General features: G+C 42.9%; 1 protein-coding gene and 1 long non-coding RNA gene across 4 annotated transcripts in view; one reads left to right on the forward strand and one right to left on the reverse strand.

Annotated features, from left to right (window-relative positions):
* Nucleotides 1-22,603, forward strand: part of LOC122551464 — a 105,124-nt gene that overhangs the window by 78,373 nt on the left and 4,148 nt on the right. Inside the window, exon 2 of the long non-coding RNA XR_006312109.1 lies at nucleotides 14,552-14,700. This is a non-coding gene — a long non-coding RNA (uncharacterized LOC122551464). The remainder of the gene's footprint in view (nucleotides 1-14,551; nucleotides 14,701-22,603) is intronic.
* The window catches only part of LOC122551461 (caspase-8-like), a 73,802-nt gene that overhangs the window by 22,627 nt on the left and 28,572 nt on the right, over nucleotides 1-22,603 (reverse strand). For all 3 annotated transcript variants that reach the window (XM_043693399.1, XM_043693398.1, XM_043693396.1), the window contains exons 3-7: nucleotides 9,666-9,765; nucleotides 8,256-8,394; nucleotides 5,690-5,862; nucleotides 4,017-4,080; nucleotides 3,087-3,149 (exon numbers count right to left, since the gene is read on the reverse strand). In XM_043693399.1, coding sequence (XP_043549334.1) covers nucleotides 3,087-3,149; nucleotides 4,017-4,080; nucleotides 5,690-5,862; nucleotides 8,256-8,394; nucleotides 9,666-9,765 — 539 coding nt within the window. The remainder of the gene's footprint in view (nucleotides 1-3,086; nucleotides 3,150-4,016; nucleotides 4,081-5,689; nucleotides 5,863-8,255; nucleotides 8,395-9,665; nucleotides 9,766-22,603) is intronic.

Genomic DNA, 22,603 nt, shown 5'->3' on the forward strand with positions numbered 1-22,603 from the left:
CACTAAGAATCCTACCGTTAACCCTGTATTCCGCATTCTTATTTGTTCTTCCAAAATGGACAACCTCACTTGGCAGGGTTGAACTCCATCTGCCACTCCTCAGCCCAGCTCTGCATCATATCTAAGTCCCTCTGCAGCCGACAACAGCCCTCCTCACTGTCCACAACTCCACCTATCTTCGTATCATCTGCAAATTTACTGACCCACCCTTCGACTCCCTCATCTAAGTCATTAATAAAAATTGCAAACAGCAGAGGACCCAGACCTGATCCCTGCGGAACTCCACTTGTAACTGGGCTCCAGGCTGAATATTTACCATCTACCACCACTCTCTGCCTTCGACCGTTTAGCCAGTTTTCTATCCAATTGGCCAAATTTCCCTCTATCCCATGCCTCCTGACTTTCCGCATAAGCCTTCCATGGGGAACCTTATCAAATGCCTTACTAGAATCCATGTACACTACATCCACTGCTCTACCCTCATCTACATGCTTGGTCACCTCCTCGAAGAATTCAATATGACTTGTAAGGCAAGACCTACCCTTCACAAATCCGTGCTGGCTGTCCCTAATCAAGCAGTGTCTTTCCAGATACTCATAAATCCTATCCCTCAGTACCCTTTCCATTACTTTGCCTACCACAGAAGTAAGACTAACAGGCCTGTAATTCCCGGGGTTATCCCTATTCCCTTTTTTGAACAGGGGCACAACATTCGCTACTCTCCAGTCCCCTGGTACCACCCCCGTTGCCAGTGAAGACGAGAAGATCATTGCCAACGGTACTGCAATTTCCTCTCTTGCTTCCCACATAATCCTAGGATATATCCCGTCAGGCCCGGGGGACTTGTCTATCCTCAAGTTGTTCAAAATGTCCAACACATCTTCCTTCCTAACAGGTATCTCTTCTAGCTTACCAGTCCATTTCACACTCTCCTCTTCTACAATACGGTCCCTCTCGTTCGTAAATGAAGAGAAGTACTTGTTCAAGACCTCTCCTATCTCTTCCGACTCAATACACAGTCTCCCACTACTGTCCTTGATCGGACCTACCCTCGTTCTCGTATAATTTTAAGGTATCTGGGGGAAGATTTCAAGGAGATGTCAGAGGTCAGTTCTTTATGCAGAGAGTGGTGGGTGTATGGAATGCACTGCTAGCAGTGGTAGTAGAGTCAGATCCATTAGGAACTTGTAAGCAACTCTTGAATATGTGGGTATATTTGATCTTAGAGGTCGATAAAGGGCGGCATGTTGGCTCAGTGGTTAGCCCTGCTGCTTCACAGCGCCAGGGTCCCAGGTTCGATTCCAACCTCGGGCAACTATCTGTGTGGAGTTTGCACATTCTCCCGGTGTCTGCTTGGGTTTCCTCCGGGTGATCCGGTTTCCTCCCACCGTTAGGCGAATTGGCCATGCTAAATTGCCCATAGTATTAGGTGCATTAGTCAAAGGAAAATGGGTCTGGGTGGGTTACTCTTCGGACAGTCGGTGTGGACTGGTTGGGCCGAAGGGCCTGTTTCCACACTGTAGGGAATCTAATCTAAAAAAACATTGAGGACCGAAGGGCGTATACTGTGCTGTATTGTTCTATGTTCTATAATGAATGCATTATAAAAATGGAAGGCAGGTGATGTGTTGTGATTGCAGAATGAGGTTTGTCCTGTGATCAAGGCCAAAGTTGCCTGTATTTAAATGCAATAGCCTGAGGAGCTACAGCTCGGTCACTGAGCAAGAGACCTTGCTGTCGACTCTGTGATGCAGGGACAGAGAAGTTAGCTGACCATTTTGTTCTGGGCAATGATGACACCCCTTAGGATGGCAGAATTTTACAGTCGTCATTGATCATGAACAGGAGGATGTGACTGTGAGTCAGTTGGATGGGAGGATCGGCACGTATTGGTGAAGGAGTCTCAGGCCTTGACTTTTTCTAGCAAGTACAAGGTGCCTCCTTCCTGTATGGAGTAGGAGTATGATTGCAAGGTGGATGAATGGATTGTCTATGGCACCAGAGTGAAGGACACCATTCACATGTGAATTGCAAAAAGAATGGTGGCAATGAAAGAAAACAGCATACAAAGGGCAATAAATTCTGTACTCTGCTGCCTGCAACAGAGGTCTAATGGCGAGGGTTAAAGATGTCTTCTTGTAGCTGGTGAGAAACTTGAAGAAGGAGGATCCAGCTGTTGTGGTTCATGTAGAGTGATTTGATTTGATTTGATTTATTATTGTCACATGTATTTTTTAAAGGTGTTGTATGGTGTCGCCACTCTCCGGTTCCATCTTGAAGCACAGAAAATAAACCAAAATATAGAAGGTAAAGGCAGGAAATAAAAAAATGTTCAACTTAAAAGCTATGCCTTGGGTCCGGATCCAGGTGCTGCCCTACCCCAATACTGAGACCAACACAAGCACAAAGCAATCAGGCAGCCGCAAAGCCAGCCATTGCTGGAACAAAGTCGCCACTCTTCGGCACCATGGTGCCTCCACCGTGAGTCCTCCCTAGGCCAACCTCGCAATGCCACCACCATCGGTGCCATTGGGTCCACACCGGTCCCAAATCCAACCCCGCTGCCATTGACTCAAGTCTGTGGTGCTGTCTGGCCTCACCGATGCATCCATCGATTCTACCACATCTTGAAGTGAGCTGAATGTTGCCTCCGCTGGTGGGAATCCAAAAGCTCGCCACACGTCCGCGCCAGACCCACATTGCTGCTGCCAACGCTCTTAATAAGAAGGTAAAGTTAACAAACAACGAAAGGAAAGGGGAAAAATAGAAAAAGGGATGGAGTAGGCAGGCCCCGGGCTCAGGATCAAACTCCATTGCCGCCATCTTGTGATCATATTATGGGCAGGCATACTTTACACTGGTTTCTGCCCTCAACAGGAGACTATTGTCAGGAGAGATCTGGACTAAGACAAAAAATGAAAGGATAGTATTGGGAAGCAGTACATAACAGAATTCTTTTCTAATCAATCAGAGATATTATAACACACCATTGGGGCAGGTGGGGCTTGAATATGGGCCTCCTGGTCTAGAGATATGGGTACTACCATTGCCACAAGAGCAGTACATGAAAAACTAATTTATCTCACCTGATGTTGATTCCAATCTTAATTTTTCCACAGCTGTGTGCAGATTGCCAATGGAATGTAAATCTAAAAGCAGATTAATAATAAAACATAAAACAGTTTTCATCTTCATTCACAAGGTCGGGCATCATCAGCATTTATTGACCATCCTAATTGCCCTTGGAAGGTGCTGGTGTCCCTGTACACTTGCAGCCCATTTCCTTTTCAGTTGGAGAGTTTGTAGTTTTTGAAAACACTGTCAATGTTACCTTTGTGTATTGCAGCAATATATCTGGTGGATGACGCATATAATTAAGTGCATTAACATTTAAGATGGTGAGTCAGATCATAACATGAGTCGGTTGATATCCTTGTGCTGTTAATCTGTTTCAATAAGGACCATTACAACTAACCTCAGTATCAGGGAGGGTGAATGAGGAATGGTTAGTTTTATGAGCTATTGGTGGAAGCCTGGTGGAAACCTAGCAACAGTCTGCCTGCAATGGGGCATATTATAAATTGGGCAGGATTGTTCAATCTCAAAAGTGTCAGTTGAGTATCCTGTGGTGGATAAATACATCAGTTGGTCTGGCAAAGATCCATGATGCTGAGAGTTTTATTTCAATGTCTGATCAATATCGATCTCAGCATTTGGCAGTTTGTGAAGAGCTGCATCGTTTAGGCGAGCATCTGGGGAGAGATAATACATGCTAACACTTTAACATCTGGTTATTAATATCCCAGATCTTTATGTGCACTGCAAGTGTGAAATGGGGCAGTGATCAGACTCAAGCATAATGAACAAAATGCTTGCTGATGCTCACCACCTAGGCATGCATAGAAATGGGTAGGAGGGTGCAGCTCGTACTGATGGACTTACACCCCTGTAACTACCAGTCTACATCAGAGAAAGGGAAATAAAGTTGCTGTGCAAAAAGAAATGTTTCCACGCACTGTATTCTGTAGTTGAACCTCCTCCTTGCTGGGGACAAGGCTTCTCTACAGCTGGGTCATCCACCTGTAGAAACAAGAAAGAACAATGTCATTGGATATATCTGTTTATCCAGTTTTGGCTGTTTCCTCCTCCTCCTACTCCTCCTCCTCTCATCCTTTGGGCTATAAATCTAACTGTTAATGAATAGGTTTTGACTAAGTCAAATCAAGCTCTTTATGTCAGAGCCTAGCTGGTCAATTTTAACAGGACATTTGACTGTAAAGATAACATGCCGAATATGTTCCTGGACAAAGATTGCTTGCCTGCCTCTCCATGGCATCCATATCTACCAGTATACATTTAGTGTGACCATTGGTCACCCGAGGATCAGCAGTGCATATTCTAGAGCAGAGCAACATTATGCATTCGTTTGGAGTTTTTTTAACCCAGAATATATGCACTCCACCTTAAATTTAGTAAAGTGGTCTTCTACTGCAGTTTTGATTTATTATTGGTTTTCTGCTTTCACAATTATAAGTTCCAAGCAGCATACAACTGCTTCTTTTAATTGTTTCTTTTAGTGCAAAATGTCACAACCGAAAGAGAGAAAAATAATGAGATCAAATTATTAAGCAATAATTAAGTCAAAAAAAAGGAGAAATAACATTTGTAAGCTCTAGATTTCAAGATTTGGAGGAGCCGGTGTTGGATTGGGGTGGACAAAGTTAAAAATCACACAACACCAGGTTATAGTCCAACAGGTTTATTTGGAAGCACGAGCTTTTGGAGTGCTGCTCTTTCATTAGGTGGTTCATCAACCACCTGATGAAGGAGCAGTGCTCTGAAAGCTAGTGCTTCCAAATAAACCCGTTGGACTTTAACCCGGTGTTGTGTGATTTTTAACTGGATTTCAAGAGCATCTTTGTGTCTATACAGAACTGGTAGAAAATTATCTCATGCTGTGATGTAGACCTCAGGAGCAGAAGTAGCTGCATTCATCAGAGTGAGAGAGAGAAACAGAAAGACAAACAAGCTGGTGAGCAACATTTATCCTCTGCAATCAGAGTGAACCACTCTCTATGTGATGGAAGAAGATTCATGCAAGATTTGGGGGTCAAGTTACAATAGTATGTGGTCCTCTGGTACCATAACATTGTCCTTACTGAATTATTCAAGTAAACAGTCTTTTGAAATGGCAACTAATTGAAATTAGTTTGCAGAGGCAGCTCTCAATTTCTAGGTTCTCTGAATCTGTTGTTGTGCTTGATCTAGCTAGCGAGGGGCTAGGATGCCACACGCTCTAATTACACAAGAACTGATGGTTTACTGAGTACGTGTAAAGCAGCAATTTCCATTTGCAGGATTGCTTTAAGTTTTGCAAGATAACATTCTTAATCCAATCATGAAGACCAAAGCTCCCCAGTGCAGTTTTGACTTCTCTAAATGATTCCACAGACAGCTACAAAACCAAAACACTAGATGGTCACCTGCAGATTGCTGCAACTTTGGAAATCCCTGCAGGTCAAACCAGGTGCTGGGGTCGATTTGTGAACCTTCAGCCCATTACCTATAGTGGTTAGGATTTCTGCAGCCCAGTGTGTCAGAGAATGCATGATAGTGAGCTTCATTAGAATGCTAATGATTAAAAAGACAATGCCATAGACAGTCCTATGTGCACTCCTATCTGACTTACAGTAATTCGTTGTGTTCCTACAGTGGATGTCTGTGGTTGAGGTTCATGCTGATTCTCAGTTCCTGTTGAATCACTTGGTTTGGCATCAGTCTGAGCTTGACAGCTGACTCCAGGGAACATCCCATGGTTAGGCTCTTTTGCTTGGCTCCTGCTTTCTTGTTGTGGAAGTGTAGCTTAAAAGTAAAAAAAAGGTAAGAGATTCATTAGTGGTTTAATATCATTAGTCTAAAAATAAATAAATAATGTCTGCCTTGTGGACATCTCAGTAAATTACTACAAACCAAGTGGTCGAGTACAGTTTTACTTTACTGGGCCAGTTACTATTCCCAACTCTCTCAGAATAGCTGGGAGCTTCCTGCTGCAGTGTATGTTGTGCCACTTCACAGTGTCACTGGCAGAGAGTTTCAACCGCTTGGAGAGGAATGTCTATTGGGATCAGAATTGGGAAAAAAAAATCAGGTGGGTGACCCTCATCAATGATTGTCACCCGCCCTGTGGGCGGCACAGTGGCTCAGTGATTAGCACTGCTGCCTCACAATGCCAGGGACCCGGGTTTGATTCCAGCATCGGCCAACTGTCTGTATGGAGTTTGCAGGCTCTCCCTGTGTCTGCGTGAGTTTCCTCCCACAGTCCAAAGATGTGCAGGTTTGGGTGGATTGGCCATGCTAAATTGTCCCATAGTGTGCAGGTTACATGCATTACCTGGGGTAAATGTAGAGTAATAGGGTAGGGGAATCGGTCTGGGTGGGTTACTCTTTGAAGGGTCGGTGTGGACTTGTTGGGCAGAATGGCCTGTTTCCACACTGTAGGGAGTCTATATTCTGATCCGGGGGCTCTGAAAGTCATAGATTAGAAATTAAATGTGTAGTGGGAGAGTGTAGTCTCAAACGTTGATGCAACCACTAGTAGAAAACCGCAAGCAAAAGGACCCAACTCTCAGGGTTTTTAACCTTTAGAAGATAAATACATATTTTTAGAGAGTATGTGAAGAAATGATGCCTGATCAAATGCCATATGGTCAGAAGTTGTGATCAGACATCACTTGGTCATGAGCCATGTGGTGTGATGTCACACAATCAAACTTGCAGGAATCCACAAACCAGAGTTTGCAACCCGACTGAACTATCACAGTGGTGGGAAAGACATCTAAGACAGAACAGACAATAAAGCTATTCAGTAAATGGGGCAATTTGATGCCTAGTTTAAGATTTTATAAGTCTTTCAGTTGTAAGAGAATGGGAAGAATTCAGCAGGTGATCCAGGTTCTGGTAAAAGTTAGATAAAATGTTGTGATGAACCTTGATTTAATGAAATGTGAGGCCAGAGTCATCGTTTTATTTTGTTTTTAAAAGAAAAAGGCTGAAAGGTTATCTGAAAACAAGGCTTGTGAGGTTTATAGAAAACCTTCCCTTGGTATGGGAGCTGCACTCAACTCCTTGTTGGGACACATGCTTTATAAACGGTTAATAGTTGTTCAAGGGAAAGATGATAAGGCAGAAACAAAAGAAATGAACTTCTTAGGAAGCATATTTTTCCACTGAGATTTAGAGTTTTTGAGGTTAGAATAGATGGTGAAAGCAAAAGGTTTAAAAAGGATGAAGAAGGATTAAGAGTGGAATCATAAAATCTGAAGAATCGATGTCATTGCTTAGATTTTAGTGGCACGAAGAGAGCATATAGTATGAAGGAAGCAACAAAATTACCCTAAACTTATCAAAGAGCGTGATAGAGGTAAAACTAAAGTGATTTAATTGTTGTGCTCGGCAGCAAGAAATTTTGTGACATCCAAATGTGACATATGACAGATGTCAAATTTGATGTTGTCCTTAACAGTTGCATTAAGTCATGTAAGAGTTTATGAATAAAGTCAGATTCTTCCTTAGGAAGAGTAGTGACTGCAGCATCAGGACAGAAGAAGATGATGATTCGGAAGTCTGCAAGATATTAATGGGAAAAACAGGGTAGATAAAGATAACTATTTCCACATGTTGGGGATTCTAGAACGAGGGAGGAATTAGGTCTAGATGATTCAGGAGAGATGTTAGGAAGCACTTCTACACAAAAAAGGTGCTAGATTTTGGAATTCTCTTCCACAAATGCAAATGGATGCTAGATCACTTGTTAATTCTAAATCTAAGACAGACAAATTTTTGTTAAGCAAAAGTAGTGAGGGATTTTGGCTAAAGGCAGTTTTATGGAGTTAAGCCACAGAGCAGCCATGATCTCACTGAATGGCAGAACAGGCTCGAGGGACTGAATGGCCTCCTCCTGTTCCTGTGTTTGCATGTTTTGCTAAAGATACAAGGCCCATGGTTTAGGCAGCATCAACTGACCACTGAAGGATATACAATTACAGTTAACTCTTTTTGGTGAGTTTCACATGTTGCTAGAGTGGAGGAACATTAGTTAGAAGAGAGAACCAGGGCTCCAGGTTGAAGAGTTGCCTCATGAGACAATCTCGTTAATAAGCCCCATATCACAAGTCAAAATTCTGCCACTAAAAGAAATGTTAGTTAATAAAAAGTAGCTCCCAGATTTACAAACTTTTGAATAAGATCTTGTGTACCAGTTATGTCTTGAATTTTTTCCAGTTTGCGCTTTAGATCAATTCTTTTGATTTCCTTCATGACATTTAGTAGGACATATAGATTATCTGGTGCTAGTTGTCCCTTCCTTTCCAGATTAATGCAGACATCCATAAAATTCTAAAGAAAAACAAATCATAAGAACAGTTTCTAAAAGCTCAGTGAGGTTTCTTTCCATTTTTCTTCCATGCTGTTCTGAAGGAAATAACCTTTAATATGTCATGGTTGCACAGTTGCCCACTCCCCCACTTTTCAAATGCTACTAGTAAGTATCATCAGGCTGTTTAACTAGATGAAGACATCGCAGCAGAGTTTATTCATGTCCTGTGCAAATTCCACGCAATTGCTTTCCAGCTGTAGCCCTGGATAGCAGTCAGGAGGGGAAGCACTCACGAGTTTCTTGCTATCTCAAGAATGCCAATTGCAACACGTGTACCAGGACTTTCATTGTCTGAGCATTGAGCCCTAGTCCTTTTGGTGGATACCAGCCAGTTACATATTTACCAAGTCAGTTTCACCATTTTGTAATTTTAGCAAGTAACACACCTTTTCAATAAATGGGAGTACAAAAAGAGGGCAATCTTGTGAAAGCACAGCAGGTCAGGCAGCATCCGAGGAGCAGGAGAGTCGATGTTTCTGGCACAAGCCCTTCAGCAGGAATGTGATAGACTTATGCCAGACACATCGACTCTCCTGCTCCTCGGATGCTGCCGGACCTGATGTGCTTTTCCAGCACCACACATTTCAACTCTGATCCCCAGCATCTACAGTCCTCATTTTCTCCTCCTTCTCCGCAATCTTGTAAAAATCATACAAGGTAAAAACATACTGGAATACTTCTGTAAAACTTTAAATTTTGGTTCCGTTATTTAAGAAAAGATATACTGGCATCGTAGGAAGTCTAGAGAACATTCATTAGGTCCAAAGGGAATGTCTTTTTCGGGGAGATTGAGTAGGTTGGGCCTGTACTCATTGGAAACCTTTTTGAAAAATACAGAATTCCCAGGGGACTTCAAGGGTTAGATGGTAAATGCTTTTCCTCCTTGTACCAGAGTCGAGGACCAGAGGGCATAATTTCAGAATAAGGGGTTAAGCATGTGGTGAATCTGTAGAATTCTTTACCATAGAGGGCTCATAAGGCTGGAGACTTAAATATGTGCAAGGCTGAGATAGACAGGTTTTTAGTAAGAGAGTCAAGTGTAAAAAAAAAGGCAGCAAATAAAAATTGAGGATTATTAGATCATCGATAATCCAATTGAAATGCAGAACAGACCCAATGGGCCAAATGGCCTACTTCCTCTCTGGCGTTTTATGTATTAGTGAATTTAACAATTCAAATTTAGAAGTTACATACACATGAATAAAGCAGACTGCTATGCAATCCAGCTTACCTTCATATCCTGAGATTTCCCCTTGGCTACTTGCAGTATAAATTTTATGTTACTGAGCTCCTCACCATTAATCTCTTTCGAAATGTTATATAGCAGCACTCTGTAATGAAAGAAGTTTTAGGGCTGATTCCTGAAGGAAATTTGAAGATTATGCTCAGAGATCTAGAAATCACTATCTTGTGGTAAGTGCATAAATCAACCTATTTCTTTAAAGCATAATTTCTTGATGATGTGATTAAACTTCTTTCACCTCTATCAATCAGCTATCATGAATGAGGTGATAGCTGCTAGGCCTTTTATAAACTGCAGTCGTAAGTATTCGCCAACAAAGATCACTGTAAATCAACAAAAATCCTAGTGTATTCAATAGTTGTCACTCTGGAACTGGACTGTTGATCAGCAATGTATCGAACAATAGAGGAATTCCATGGGCAATTCCATTTACAGATTCAATGGATGGACTGTTGGAACAAACACGGTGCTGTATTCCTGATGAAGGGCTTTTGCCCGAAACATCGATTTTCCTGCTCCTCGGATGCTGCCTGAACTGCTGTGCTTTTCCAGTACCACTCTAATCTAGAAAGATGTTGAACAAACATGTATTCTTCTTGAAGCCAAATAAACAACATTCAGGCAAAACTTACGCAAAAACAACAATGATAAACTGAATACATGGCTTGGATGACTGAAAAACAGCTTCTCTGCCAGGTTCCACTTTTCCAATAAAAGAAATTCTGAATTACAAAAGATAGCCTTATAGTGACCATGTAATATTGTTGTGAGATGTTAAAGTCCATCTGGCCTGTTAGGAATTGAAATCTGTTATCCTTATCTGATCATGTGGCCCACAGCAATGTTGTTGTCTCTTAACTGCCCTCTGGACAATAAGCAGGCAACACCCACATCCCATCAACTTTTCTTTTTAAACTTGGGGCTGTAGTGCAATTCAAACTCATTTCTCCAGAACTTAAGTCTGTGGTCTACATGACTGGTCCATTGATATTAGCACTACGCCACCACCTCCCTCTCAAATAGTCTGTGTCCCAGTGGTGGCCAAAGAGAATGTTACGAAAGGAAGCAAATCCTGCATCCTGGTTCCCATAACCATGTGGAACATCTTGGTCCATGTGACTGAAGATCTACAGGTTAAGAATTGGCCTGTTCAACCATATGAAGACTCACAGCTGAAATGCACAACCTCAAATTAAGGATGGCTCATAACACGAGTAGCTTTTCCAATGTACTCTCCTCCTACTAGATAAAGTACTGAATGTCAACAGTTGCTCAGGTATGACCCAACACAGTAACCTTTGAAAGACTATTAAATGCAATAAGAGATTGACAGAGAGGCAATTTTGAGCAAGTCAAAACACGTGCATTCACACAGTATCCTTATCCTTACTGTGGGAGCCACTGGAACACAATCAGGAATAGAATTCCTGTTTTATTTTACTACCCCAAGACAAAGACCCACAAAGCTAATTCTAGCACCTCACACTACTATGGTTGAGATCAGCTCACTCTGCATGTAGCTGGTTCCTGCTGCTGCATCAGGCAAGACTTCACTGAAGTGGGTCTGTTTAGGTTTTGAAAGTTGCTATGATATTGTTTATCTCAATAAAGGTACATGGATAAGCATAAGCATTAGGGGCTGGAAAGATTCTTTTGAAGAGGATCAGGTGAAGAAATCTCTTTTCATCTCTTAGAATGATGACCTTGATTACAAACCTTGAATCTTGCCTTCATTGCTCAGCCCATTGAGTATAAGAGTTGGGACATCATTTTGAAGTTATACAGGACAATAGTGGAGTCACTTTTGGAGTACTGTGTACACTTCTGATCACCCTAATATAGGAAGGATGTTATTAAATTGGAGATAGTTCGGAAAAGATTTACAAGGATGTTGCCAGGACTGGAGGGTTTGAGTTCTATGGAGAGGCTGAATAGGTTGGGACTTTTTTCACTGGAGTATAGGAAGCTGAGGGGTGACCCAACAGAGGTTCATAAAATCATGACAGATAAGGTGGTGACAAAGGTCTTTTTCCGAGAGTAGGGGAGTTCAAAACTAGAGAGCATATTTTTAAGGTGAGGGGAGACAGATTTAAAAGGGACCTGGTGAGGGTGGTTCGTATATGGAATGAACTGCCAGAGGAATTGGCAGATGCAGGTACAGTTACAACATTTGAAACACATTTGGACAGGAACATGAATAGGACAGGTTTCGAGAGGTATGGGCCAAATGCAAGCAAGTGGGATTAGTTTAGTTTAGGACCGAAGGGTAGGCTTCATGTGTTTGTGACTCTATGATTCTTACCTCATACTCAGTGTGAGGATGCTCAGAGAAGTGATTTTGAGCCATTTTAACTATCTTTCTAATGATTCATCATACCATCACACATGGGAATGCCACCCACCATGTAAGTGCCAGATACTCATGTGACTTGGCCAGAGTTGTCTATCTCATAACACTGCAGGCAAGGATGCCCTGAGGCATGGTATATTAGAACATAGAACAATACAGCGCAGTACAAGCCCTTCAGCCCTCGATGTGAAACCAATCTGAAGCCTATTCCATATGCCTATCCAATGATAATTTAAATGCCCTAGTTAGCATGTCAACTACTGTTGCAGGCAGTGTGTTCCATGCCCCTACTACTCTGAGTAAAGAAATTATCTCTGACATCTGTCCTATATCTATTATCCCTCAATTTAAAGCTGTGGCCCCTCATACTAGCCATTACCATCTGAGGAAAAAGGCTCTCACTATCCACCCTATCTAATCTTCTGATTATTTTGTGTCTCAATTAAGTCACCTCTCAACCTTGTTCTCTCAACGAAAATAGCCTCAGTTCCCTCAGCCTTTCCTTGTAAGATTTTCCCTCCATATCAGGCAACATCCTAGTAAATCGCCTCTGAACCCTTTCCAAATCTTCCACATCCTCCCTATAATGCAGTGACCAGTACTGTACACAATACTCCAAGTGCGGCCACATCAGATGTAGCATGACCTCGTATTTCCGAAACTCAATCCCTCTACCAATAAAGGCTAACACACCATATTCCTTCTTAACAACCCTGTCAAACTGGGTGGCAACTTTCAGAGATCTATGTACATGGACACCGAGATCGCTCTGCTCATCCACACAACCAAGAATCTTACCATTAGCCCAGTACTCTGCATTCCTGTTACTCCTTCCAAAGTAAATGACCTCACACTTTTCCGCATCAAACTCCATTTGCCACCCAGCTCTGCAGCTTATATATGTCCCTCTGTAACCTACAACATCCTTTGTCACCTATCCACAACTCTACTGACCTTAGTGTCATCCATAAATTTATTAACCAATCCTTCTACACCCTCATCTAGGTCAATTATAAAAATGACAAACAGCAGTGAACCCACAACAGATCCTTGCAGTACACCACTAGTAACCAAACTCAAGGATGAACATTTCCCATCAACCACCACCCTCTGTCTTCTTTCAGCTAGCCAATTTCTGATCCAAACTGCTAAATCATGCTCAATTCCATGCCTCCGTATTTTCTGCAATAGCCTACCATGGTGAACCTTATCAAACACCTTACTGAAATCCATATACACCACATCAACCACTTTACCTTCGTCCACCTGTTTGGTCACCTTCTCAAAGACCTCAATGAGGTTTGTGAGGCACAACCTACCCTTCACAAAACCGTGTTGACTATCCCTAATCAACTTATTCGTTTCTGTGCGATTACAAATCCTGTCTCTTATAACCATTTCCAACACCTTACCCACACCGAAGTAAGGCTCACTAGTCTATAATTACCAGGGTTCTCTCTACTTCCCTTCTTTGACATTTGCTATTCTGGCATCTGGCACTATTCCTGTCGACAATGATGACATAAAGATCAAAGCCAAAGTCTCTGCAATCTCCTCCCTGGCTTCCCAGAGAATCCTAGGATAAATCCCCCAGCTCAGGGACTTATCTATTTTCACATTTTCCAGAATTGCTATCATCTCCTCCTTGTGAACCTCAATCCCGTCTAGTCTCATAGCCTGTATTTCAGCATTCTCCTCAACAACAGTGTGAATACTGATGAAAAATATTCAATTAGCGCTTCCCCTATTTCCTCTGACTCCACGCATAACTTCCCATCACTATCCTTCATTGGTCCTAATCTTACTCTAGTTATTCTTTTATTCCTTATGTACCTATAGAAAGCCTTAGGGTTTTCCTTGATCCTATCCACTAATGACTTCTCATGTCCCCTCCTGACTCTTCTTAGCTCTCTCCTTAGGTCTTTCCTGGCTAACTTGTAACTCTCAAATGCCCTAACTGAGCCTTCACATCTCATCCTTTCATAAGCCTCCTTCTTCCTCTTGACAAGAGATTCAACTTCTTTAGTAAACCACGGCTCCTTCGCTCAACCACTTTCTCCCTGCCTGACAGGTACATACTTATCAAGGACACACAGTAGCGGTTCCTTTAATAAGCTCCACATTTCAATTGTGCCCATTGCCTGCAGTTTCCTTCTCCATCTTCTGCATCCCTAAATCTTGCCTCAGCGTATCATAATTGCCTTTCCCCCAGCCATAACTCTTGCCTTGTGGTATATACCATCCTTTGCTTTCGCTAATTTAAACATAACTGAATGGTGGTCACTATCACTAAAGTGATCACCTACCTCCAAATCTAACACCTGGCCAGGTTCATTACCCAGTACCAAATCCAATGTGGCCTCGCCTCTTGTTGGCCTGTCTACATACTGTGTCAGGAAACCCTCCTGCACACATTGGACTAAAACTGACTCATCTAAAGTACTCAAACTATAGTATTCCCAGTCAATATTTAGAAAGTTAAAGCCCCCATAACAACTACCCTTTTACTCTCGCTCCTCCCCAGAATCATCTTTGCTATCCTTTCTCGACTCGTGAGACCATGCAGACGCTATGACAATGAATGGACACCACACAACAATCACCAGACAGGAATGTTCCCTCCTAATCGGGGGAACACTTCAGAGGTCAAGGGCATTCGCCTCTGATCTTCAGGTAAGTGTCCTCCAAGGCGGCCTTCAAGATACACAACAGCACAGAATCAACAAAGCAGAAACCGATTGCCAATTTCCGTACCCAAAAAGATGGCCTCAACCATCCTTACTGTCCTGTTTTGACATCACCACCTTAATAAATTGGAATGATCTCTCTACCTTAATTAGTTTGCACAGTTTTGGATTACTTATTACTTTGGTTAGACCCTTGGCATGCAACTCTTACACCTATCATGTTATTCCAATCATTCAGTTCATCTCCAGCACCACCTTATTTTAATTTTTTAATGTGCAAACTCCACACAGTCAGTCGCCTGAGGCGGGAATTGAACCCGGGTCTCTGGCGCTGTGAGGCAGCAGTGCTAACCACTGTGCCACCGTGCCGCCCATTATCCTCTTGCTTGTTACTCAGCTGTTGACACTTTACTCACACCGTCTAATACTCTTGGTCATCTGCAGAGACGTATTATTCGACACTCACTCACACCAGTTGTATGATCTTTCGATCTCTCTGCCTGTAAATTCGGCGTTCTGTGTGCACCCCTCTCATTTTGCCTGACGAAGGGGCTGCATTCTGAAAGCCTGTGATTTCAAATCAACCTGGTGGACTATAACCTGTGACTTCTGACTCAGGCAGATTAGTCATGGCAAATGTGGGATCATGAGAATGAATAGAAGATTGGGATTGAGTGAGATGTTCTTCAGAGGGTCAGTGTGGACTCAATGGGACAAATGGCCTCTTTATGCGCTGAGGAACTCTATGATTGGTGGGCTGTACAAGAAATTTGTCTTGAATGTCACCCTGTTCTGGATATGGCCTGTCAACACAGAGGAGGACATTGCATTTATATAGCATCTTCTAATATTTCTCAGTGTCTTCAGGAGACTGATCTGTACCAAATTACTTTGGAATCCAGTGTTGTTATGTCGACAAATGCACTCTCTCAGTACATAGAAAGATCCCACCAGTAGCAATTGAATTAGAGTGAGCCTATTGTGCAAACATATGTCTGGGAATGCAGATACAATCAGATGCCTCACCCCCCTAACCCTGATAACCTTTCACCCCTTGGCTTAACAAGAATCTACCTGCATTTTAAGAATAGTCAAGTTCTGATTCCAACAGTTTTTCCAAAAACTCATGACCCTCTGAAAGGAACAGTTTCATCTAATCTCTGTTTTAAATGGGCAACATCTGAATGTTAAACAGTGACAAGTGGTTCTAAATTCTCCCACAAAGGAAATATCTTCTCTACATCTACCCTGTTGAGACCTGTCAGGGAGATTTCACATGTTTTAATCATCTTACTCTTTCTAACTCCACCAATATAAGCCTTGCCTGTCCAACATTTCCTCATAAACCAACTAGAACATAAGAACATAGAACAGGAGAGCACAGTACAGGCCCTTCTGCCTTCAATGTTGTGCCAACCTTTTATCCTCGTCTAAGATCAAACTAACTTACATACCCTTCATTTTATTATCATCCATGCAGAAATGGCGGCACGGTGGCACAGTGGTTAGCACTGCTGCCTCACAGCGCCAGAGACCCGGGTTCAATTCCCGCCTCAGGCGACTGACTGTGTGGAGTTTGCACGTTCTCCCCGTGTCTGCGTGGGTTTCCTCCGGGTGCTCCGGTTTCCTCCCACAGTCCAAAGATGTGCAGGTCAGGTGAATTGGCCATGGGAAATTGCCCGTAATGTTAGGTAAGGGGTAAATGTAGGGGTATGGGTGGGTTGCGCTTCGGCGGGTCGGTGTGGACTTGTTGGGCCGAAGGGCCTGTTTCCACACTGTAATGTAATCTAATGTAATCTAATCTAAATGTGCAAACTCCATACAGTCAGTTGCCTGAGGCTGCAATCAAACTTGAGTCCCTGGCACTGTGAGGCTGCAGTGCTAACCACTGATCCACCATGCCACCTTCATCATTGTGTTTTGTCACATCCACAAATAATTCCACAAGGCTTGTGGGGCATGACCTGCCCCTCACAAAGCCATGCTGACTATCTCTAATCAAACTATGGTTTTCCAACTAATCATAATTCCTGTCTCTCAAAATCCTCTCCAATAATTTGCCTGCCACAGATGTAAGACTGACTGGTCTGTAATTCCCAGCTTTATCCCTATTCCCTTTCTTGAACAAGAAAATAACATTTACCACCCTCCAACCATCTGGCACAACTCCAGTGAACACTGAGGACGTAGAGAGCATTGCCAAAGGCGCAGCAATCTCTTCCCTCGCTTCCCGTAGTAACCTTGGGTGCATCCCGTCTTGCTCAGACGACTTATCTATCCTTATGTTTTTTAAACTTTTTTGCAAACCCTCCTCCTGAACATCAATCTGTTTGAGCATATCAGCCTGTTTCACACAGTCCTCACAAATCACAAGGTCCCTCTCACAGTGAATACTGAAGCAAAGTATTCATGAAGAACCTCCCCTACCTCCTCTGACTCCAGACAAGTTCCCTCCACTATCCCTGATCGGCACTACCCCCACTCTGGGCATCCTCTTGTTTCTCACATAAGTGTAGAACACCTTGGGGTTTTCCTTAATCCTACCCACTAAAGCTTTTTCATGCCCCCTTCTAGCTCTCCTAAATCCATTCTTCAGTTCCTTCCTAGCTACCTCAAAATCCTCTAAAACTCTGTCTGATCCTTGCCTCCTCAGCCTTCCTTCTTCCTCTTGAATAGATGTTCCACATCCCTTGTCACCCAAAGTTCTTTCAACCTACCATCCCTTCCTTGTCTCGGTGGGATAAACCTGTCCAGCACCATCAGCAGATGCTTCCTAAACAACCTCCACATTTCTGTTTTGCATTTCCCTGAGAACATCTGCTCCCAATTTACGCACCCCAATTTCTGCCTAATAGCATTGTAATCCCCCTCCCCCAATTAAATACTTTCCCATACCATCTGCTCCTTTCCCTCTCCATGAGTAAAATAAAGGTCAGGGAGTTGTGATCACTGTCACTGAAATGCTGTCCCACTGTGAGATCTGGTCCATTGCCAAGCACCAAATCCAAAGTGGCCTCCCCTCTAGTCAGCCTATCTACATATTGAGTCAAAATGTGTGGCAGTGGAAAAGCACAGCAGGTCAGGCAGCATCCAAACAGCAGAAGAGTTGACATTTCAAGCATAAGCCCTTCATCAGAAAGTCCTCACTTTCTCCAATCTCCATACTGAGTCAGGAAACCTTCCTGGACACATCTGACAAAAACTGCTCCATCCAAACTATTTGCACAAAGGAGGTTCCAATCAATATTAGGGAAGTTAAATCACCCATGACAACAACCCTGTTACTTCCGCACCTTTCCAAAATCTGCCTCCCAATCTGCTCCTCCATGTCTCTGTTACTATTGGGGGGCCTGTAGAAAACTCCCAATAAAGTGACTGCCCCTTTCCTGTTTCTGTCTTCCACCCATACTGACTCATACAAACACTCCCCAACAATCTCCCTTTCTGCAGCTGTAACACTATCCCTGATTAGTAATGCCACACCTCCACCTCCTTTATCTCTCCCCCCCTGCTGTTCCTTTTGAAACATCTAAATTTTGGAACATCCAACAACCATTCCTGCCCCTGTGATATCCAAATCTCCGTAATGGCCACAACACCATAGTTCCAAGTACTGATCCATGCTCTGAGTTCATCACCCTTATTCCTGATACTTCTTGCGTTAAAATAGACACACCTCAACCTTTCACACTGACTGCAACTTTGCCCTATCAACTGTCTATCCCTCCTCACAGGCTCTCTGCACGCTGTATCTGCCTGTTCACCAGCTACCCCATCCTATAAGCTCCGGTTCCAACCCCCCCTGCCAAAATAGTTTGAACCCTCCTGAAGAGTTCTAGCAAACCTCCCACCCAGGATATTAGTTCCCCTCCAGTTCAGGTGCAACCTGTCCTTCTTATACAGGTCCTACCTTCCCCAGAAGGTACCCCAATGATCCACATATCTGAAGGCCTCCCTCCTCCACCAGCTCTGCAGCCACGTATTCATCTGCACTCCTAGCCTCACTAGCTCATAGCACTGGTAGCAATCCTGATACTATTACTCTGCTTGTCCTGCGTTTTAACTTCAAACCTAACTCCCTATAATCACTTTTCAGGTCCTCATCCCGTTCAGAGTCAACAACTCTGTCATTCCAGGTATTAGCCCGGTAAATCCTCTCGAACTGTCTCTAACACATTTACATTCTTTCTTAAATAAAATGATCAATACTGTAGTACAGCAGATGTGGTTTCACCAAAGGGCGAAGGTCTTACAGTGATACAGTCATACAGCATGGAAACAGACCCTTTGTTCTAACCAATCCATGCTGACCATTTTAAACATTGTAACTATTTCTACATCCACTCTTCATCTGGAGGTTCATTCCACAGACAAACCCACTGTCTGTGTGAAAAAGTTGCCCCTCATGTCCTTTTTAAATCTTTCTCCTCACACCTTATAAATATGCCCCCTAGTTTTGAAACCCCCCACCTCAGGGAAAAGAAATCTGCCATTGACCTCATCTACACTCTTCCAGGTTTTAAAAACCTCTATAAAGCCACCTCTCAGCCTCCAGTGCTTCAGCCTATCCAGCCCCTCTCTATCACTCAAACCTTCCATTACCTGCAAGTCCTGGTAAATCTGTTTTGAATGCTGTCCAGCTTGATAATATCCTTCCGATGGCAGGGTGACCAGAACTGGACACAGTGTTCCAGAAGATGCCTCACCAACATCCTGTACAGCTTCAACATGATTTCCTAACTCCTATACTCAAAGAAAAGTCAGAAGAACTGCAGATGCTCTAACTCAGAAACAAAAACAGAAATTGCCGGAAAAGCTCAGCAGGTCTGGCAGCATCCATGGAGAGAAATCAGAGTTAATGTTTGGGTCTGGTGTTCTACAGAAGGGTTACTTGATCTGAAATGTTAACTCACATTTCTCTCCACAGATGCTGCCAGACTTGCTGAGCTTTTCCAGCAATTTCTGCTTCTGCTCCTATTCTCAAAGGTCTGAGTAATGAAGGTAAGTGTGCTAAATACCTTCTTAACCACCCTGTCTAATGTGATGTAAACTTCAATAACTATGAACCTGAACCCTCAGGTCTCTCTGTTCTACAACACTACCCAAGGCCCTTATTTAAATTGTATAATTCTTTGTCTTCCCAATGCCACGCATTTATCCAAATTAAATTCCATCTGCCATTCCTTAGCCCAATGACCCAATCCGCCAAGAACACTTTGTCATCTTAGATAACCTTCTTCACTGTTGCTATGCCATCAATTTTGGTGTCACCCATAAAATTACAAACCATGCTTTTTGTCTTCTCATCTAACTCATTACATAAATGACAAGCAAAAGCAGAGGTCTGTGAGAAAAGTAAAGAATTTTTTCATAGACAGAGAAGGGCTGCTGAGTGGTCAAGCAAACTAGATAGTATCCCAAGCTCCAGGATTGGATGAAATGTATCCCAGGTTGTTGAATAAGATACAAAAGGAAATAACAGGGGAGCTTGCAAAAAAATGTAATTCCTCTCTGGCCACAGGAGAGGAGCAAGAGAACTGGGGATAGCTAGTGTGTTACCATTATTTGAGAAGGGAACAAAGGATAAGTCAGGAAACTACAAGCTGGCCGGTCTAACCTTGGTGGGGAGAAACTATTGGAAGCAATTCTGAGGGACGGAATTAATCTTGTTATGACACGGGGTAAACCCCCCTACTAATTTAAACCTGCAACACAGAAAAGATTCATCCTGTGCTGTAATCTGTTAAAATACGAGAGGCAAAGATCTATTCCAGAAGTCACTATTTAGAGCAAAAATTAACAACTTTATTCTGTAAGTCCAACGGGGAATATTAAACCCAACAACTATTTCCAACTCCTTTCTCTTAAATCTATCTTTTACCTCCCACTCTACAACACTAGTCCGATAAAAGAAATTCTGATTAAGATTTACAAAAAAAAATCACATTTCAAAACCAGTCAGCTTTGCCGATTCTCCTCTGAAGATCCTCTCCAGGTCAGCCTCGATGTTCTCCTGCACAAACCCCCCACAGACAGGTTCCTTTCAGAGAGCTCTTCAGCTGGCAGACTACATTTGCAGGTCTTTGGCATTTCTCTATCTAACTGTTCAAGATGTCCGGTTTTACACCCCAAAACATTAGATCGTTTCACTCATTTTAATATTATTTGAATACTAAATTCAAATTTGATTGGATTTTTCGATCTTGGGGCATAATTTAAACGGATTGGCCAAATTTGAATTTGTTTTTGTTTAATGGCAACTCAGCTGCAGCTATTTGTTTCCACCAAGTGTTACATTCCTCCTTTGTTTAGAACTCTCTGTGCTGTGTCAGTCAATCCTTGCTAGCTTTTCAACTCTCTTAAAGGTACAGTACATCTCTACACCTTCATAACAATCCGAATTGGAGAGACAGAGATTAACCAACAAGAATCAGTATGGTTTTCTTCAGGTGAGGTCATGTTTGTATATGTTAGTTGACAGGAAGGTCAAATCTACAGTTTAACATCTGTGGTTGCGAGCTTTGAGAAGTTTTTTTTTCAAATGTTCCATTAAAACAACTATATTCAGAAACAGCTAAAACGGATGATGCAGGCCCAAAGTGGTGGAAGCACACATAAGTTGTAAGTGATGTGGCACCTGAGTGTGACTACAATAGATTGCCAGAGTTGAGTATCTCACAGAGTTCAGTGAAGCAAGGAGAAAGGTATTTGGGAAAACAAAGCATCTGATTAGTGAGCGGGATTGATGAGTTCATCTACTCTTTAAAGTCAATTTAAGGTCTTTAGCTTGGTGTTTAGCTCTCTTAGAGTCATAGAGATGTACAGCACGGAAACAGACCCTTCAGTCCAACCTGTCCATGCCGACCAGATATCCCAACCCAATCTAGTCCCACCTGCCAGCACCCGGTCCATATCCCTCCAAACCCTTCCTATTCATATACCCATACAAATGCCTCTTAAATGTTGCAATTGTACCAGCCCCCACCATATCCTCTGGCAGCTAATTCCATACACGTACCACCCTCTGCGTGAAAAAGTTGCCCCTCAGGTCTCTTTTATTTCTTTCCCCTCTCACCCTAAACCTATGCCCTCTAGTTCTGGACTCCCCCAACCCCAAGGAAAAGACTTTGTCTTGTACAGCCGCAACATGACCTCCCAACTCCTGTACTCAATACTCTGACTAATAAAGGAAAGCATACCAAATGCCTTCTTCACTATCCTATCTACCTGCGACTCCACTTTCAAGAGCTCTTGCCTTTTTTCATTGAAATAAAAGAACTATAGTAAAATAAAAAAGATAAATAAAATAAAAAATAATGATTCTTCAAGTATAAATAAATAAAACATGATAGAGATGGCAGTTTGGATGACGTGTTGCACCTACAGCATACGGGAGACATAAGACCATAAGGGATCGGGGCAGCATTAGGGCATTCAGCTCACTGAGTCTGCTGCACGATTTGATCATAGCTGATATGTTCCTCAACCCCATTCTCCTGCCGTCACACTTTATTACAATCCAAGATGGCAGCACCAGAAAGGCAGGCTCCTGGGTCTGTCCACTCCGAACTGGCCACTTCCTCCCTTCTTTCTTTCCCCTTTTTGTCTTCTTTCTTTCTCTTTATCTTCTTCCTGTCAGTGGTGGCATGATGGTGACATCGCAGAGGAGGGTGGGCACAGCAGGACTCTTGGCAGGGTGGCAGACTGATCTGGCAGCAGAGCTGGGGTCTCTTGGTTATGGTAGGCCTGGAATGGGGACTTCAGGCCTTAGTGAGGCATTGGTGGAGTGGTAAGCCCAGATTGGGGACTCCAGGCATTGGCAAGGCAGTAGCCTCAACGAAACCAAGGATTCCTGCTTGTGGTAGGCCCAGAGCAGGGGCTTCAGGCTT

Source organism: Chiloscyllium plagiosum, chromosome 7, assembly GCF_004010195.1.
Source record: "Chiloscyllium plagiosum isolate BGI_BamShark_2017 chromosome 7, ASM401019v2, whole genome shotgun sequence".
Classification (NCBI taxonomy): Eukaryota; Metazoa; Chordata; class Chondrichthyes; order Orectolobiformes; family Hemiscylliidae; genus Chiloscyllium; species Chiloscyllium plagiosum.